The 2,505-nt window shown below is 47.2% G+C and overlaps 1 protein-coding gene across 1 annotated transcript in view; it reads right to left on the bottom strand.

The window, feature by feature from the left end:
* The window catches only part of IQSEC2 (IQ motif and Sec7 domain ArfGEF 2), a 47,358-nt gene that overhangs the window by 17,731 nt on the left and 27,122 nt on the right, over positions 1-2,505 (bottom strand). Inside the window, exon 4 of the mRNA XM_037734592.1 lies at positions 1,856-2,257. Within this exon, the coding sequence (XP_037590520.1) occupies positions 1,856-2,257 (402 nt within the window). The remainder of the gene's footprint in view (positions 1-1,855; positions 2,258-2,505) is intronic.

Below are 2,505 nucleotides of genomic sequence, written 5' to 3'. Positions count from 1 at the left end.
AACAAGAGCGAAACTCCATCTCAAAAAAAAAAAAAAAAAAAAAATCTGTTGTATGAATGAATGGACGAATGATATAGATCTTCCTTTCAATATTCCTTTTCTTCCCTCCACCTCTTCACCAGCTCCAAGGAGGCATGCCCAGGCTGATGGCAAGGCCAGATCATAGAGGTTAGAGCAGAGTGACTTTTTCTCTTATAAAGCTTCATCCATTCATTCACTAATCTCTACCAAGTACCTTCTTGGTTTTATGAAGAAAACTAATATGTATTTAGCAGCTACTATATACTAGGTGCTTTCATATATAATACCTGTATAGTTGCACTGAGTCTTCCAAACAGCTCTAAAAGAGTTTTCTCTCCATTTTATTGATCAAGTTTCAGTGTGGTTAAACAGTTTGTCAAATGGGAAATGGCAGAACTGGGATTCACACCTGGGCAAGAATGTCGACACACCCCAAGCCCACATTACCCTTACTGCGTTACAATCCCACCCCTCCATGCTTTTGCTGATGCAACGCCTATGTAAGCAATACCCTCCCAGATATTTCCAACTTGCTAAATCTTTTCTGTCTGGTAAGACCCAGCTCCAGTGTTGTTTTCTCAAATAGGTTTTCTGTGGTTCTCCCAGAAGAAAGTTTCCTCTCCCTCCTCTGGGTAACCGAGGTACTATACATTATACTATAGCCTTTCTCGTGGCTCAGAGCACACTCTACTTCAGGAGACAGTAATGCACACATGTCTGCCATTTCCTACTGCATTGGGATCCTTGAGCACCAGGATCAGGACCAGGTCCAGGTCCTTAGCCTCAGTCTCCTACTCTATTAAAAGGAAATAATAATCCCTGTCTCGGCCGGGCGTGGTAGCTCACTCCTGTAATCTCAGCACTTTGGGAGGCCAAGGCCAGTGGATCACAAGGTCAGGAGTTCGAGACCAGCCTGACCAACATGGAGAAGCCCCGTCTCTACTAAAAATACAAAATTAGGCGGGCGTGGTGGCGCATGCTTGTAATCCCAGCTACTCGGGAGGCTGAGGCAGGAAAATCGCTTGAACCCGGGAGGTGGAGGTTGCAGTGAGCCGAGATCACCCCATTGCACTCCAGCCTAGGCAACAAAAGCAAAACTCTGTCTCAAAAAAACCAAATAACAAATAATCCCTGTCTCACAGATCTGGTGTGAGGCATATACAGCAGAGGCACACAGTCGGAGCTCATTACCTGTGAGTTAAGCTTTACTTGATAACAGTAGATCAAGTTCCAAATAGTGAGAACTTTTTTTCTTATTTTTTCTATATACCCATATATATTTTTTTTCCACAAGAAGGGAAGAGCACAAAACACCCATATTTTTAACTTGCTTGTTTTAACAATGTAATTTCTGGCTGGGTGCAGCGGCTCACGCCTGTAATCGCAGCCACTTGGGAGGCCAAGGCGGGTAGGTCACCTGAGGTCAGGAGTTCGAGACCAGCCTGGCCAATATGGAGAAACCCCATCTCTACTAAAAATACAAAATTAGCTGGGCATGGTGGGACATGCCTGTAATCCCAGCTACTTGGGAGGCTGAGGCAGGAGAACTGCTTGAACCCAGAAGGCAGAGGTTGCAGTGAGCCAGGATCGTCCCATTGCAGTCCAGCCTGAGTGACAAAAGCAAAACTCCGTCTCAAAAAAAAAAAAAAAAAAAATGTAATTTTCTGTCTTGCCAGTTCTTTCTTATTATTGTCACAGTCCTAACTCAGATGGTAGCTATTTGCTGTTATTAAATGCCTGTCACACAACTTCTTTCAGTTTGCAATCTAGGTAAAAAGTAGGAGTAGCCAGGACATGGGGATGGGAAAGAAGGGCCCTTTTCAGAGATCCTGACCTGTTTGGAGAAGGAGTCCTCAAGCTCTGTGATGTCATTAGAAAACTCTCCAGATGTGGTGACGGAGCTTCCACCACCATCAATGCCCCCACCACAGGAGCCTCCATACGGGAGCCCCCGTTCAAGCCGGTGGCTCCGGGCACCAGCCATGGCACCCTCGTCCAGCGAGGCAGGCTTGCCCTCGAAGTACGCGGGGTTCTGTGCCTTCTCATACTCCTCAAAGGAGAACTGCATCCGCATGTTGGAAAGGATGATGCGGCGGGACATGCGGCTTTCGGAGGCTGAGCTGCGTAGCCGCTCAAAGTTCTTGTTCATGCGGTACTGGCGGAAGGCTGTCTGGATGGTCCTGGCAGCCCTGCGGCTCAGGAAGGAGCCCCCATACTTCCTCTCCAGCATTTCCACCTGGCAGAGAAGGGTCGAGGGGAACAAGGTCAGAAAGTCATGGCACTCTTATCTCCCTAGGCCCTCAACCACACCTCCCCCACTGGAGTCCGGGCTGACTGCTTACAGCCACCGGAAGTGCCAGGCTAGGCGCTCAGTGTTGTCTCCTCGCTGGAGTTTCAAGTAACACTGATCAAGTGGGATTGGATTGTGTTTTGTTTTCTTATTTACACGAAGAACATATTGATTATTCGAAAACAGGAAACAGA

Source organism: Cebus imitator, unplaced genomic scaffold (genome assembly GCF_001604975.1).
Source record: "Cebus imitator isolate Cc_AM_T3 unplaced genomic scaffold, Cebus_imitator-1.0 Scaffold640, whole genome shotgun sequence".
In the NCBI taxonomy this organism is placed as follows: Eukaryota; Metazoa; Chordata; class Mammalia; order Primates; family Cebidae; genus Cebus; species Cebus imitator.
The sequence above is the reverse complement of the archived record's forward strand: the minus strand, read 5'-3'. Positions and strand labels throughout refer to the sequence as shown.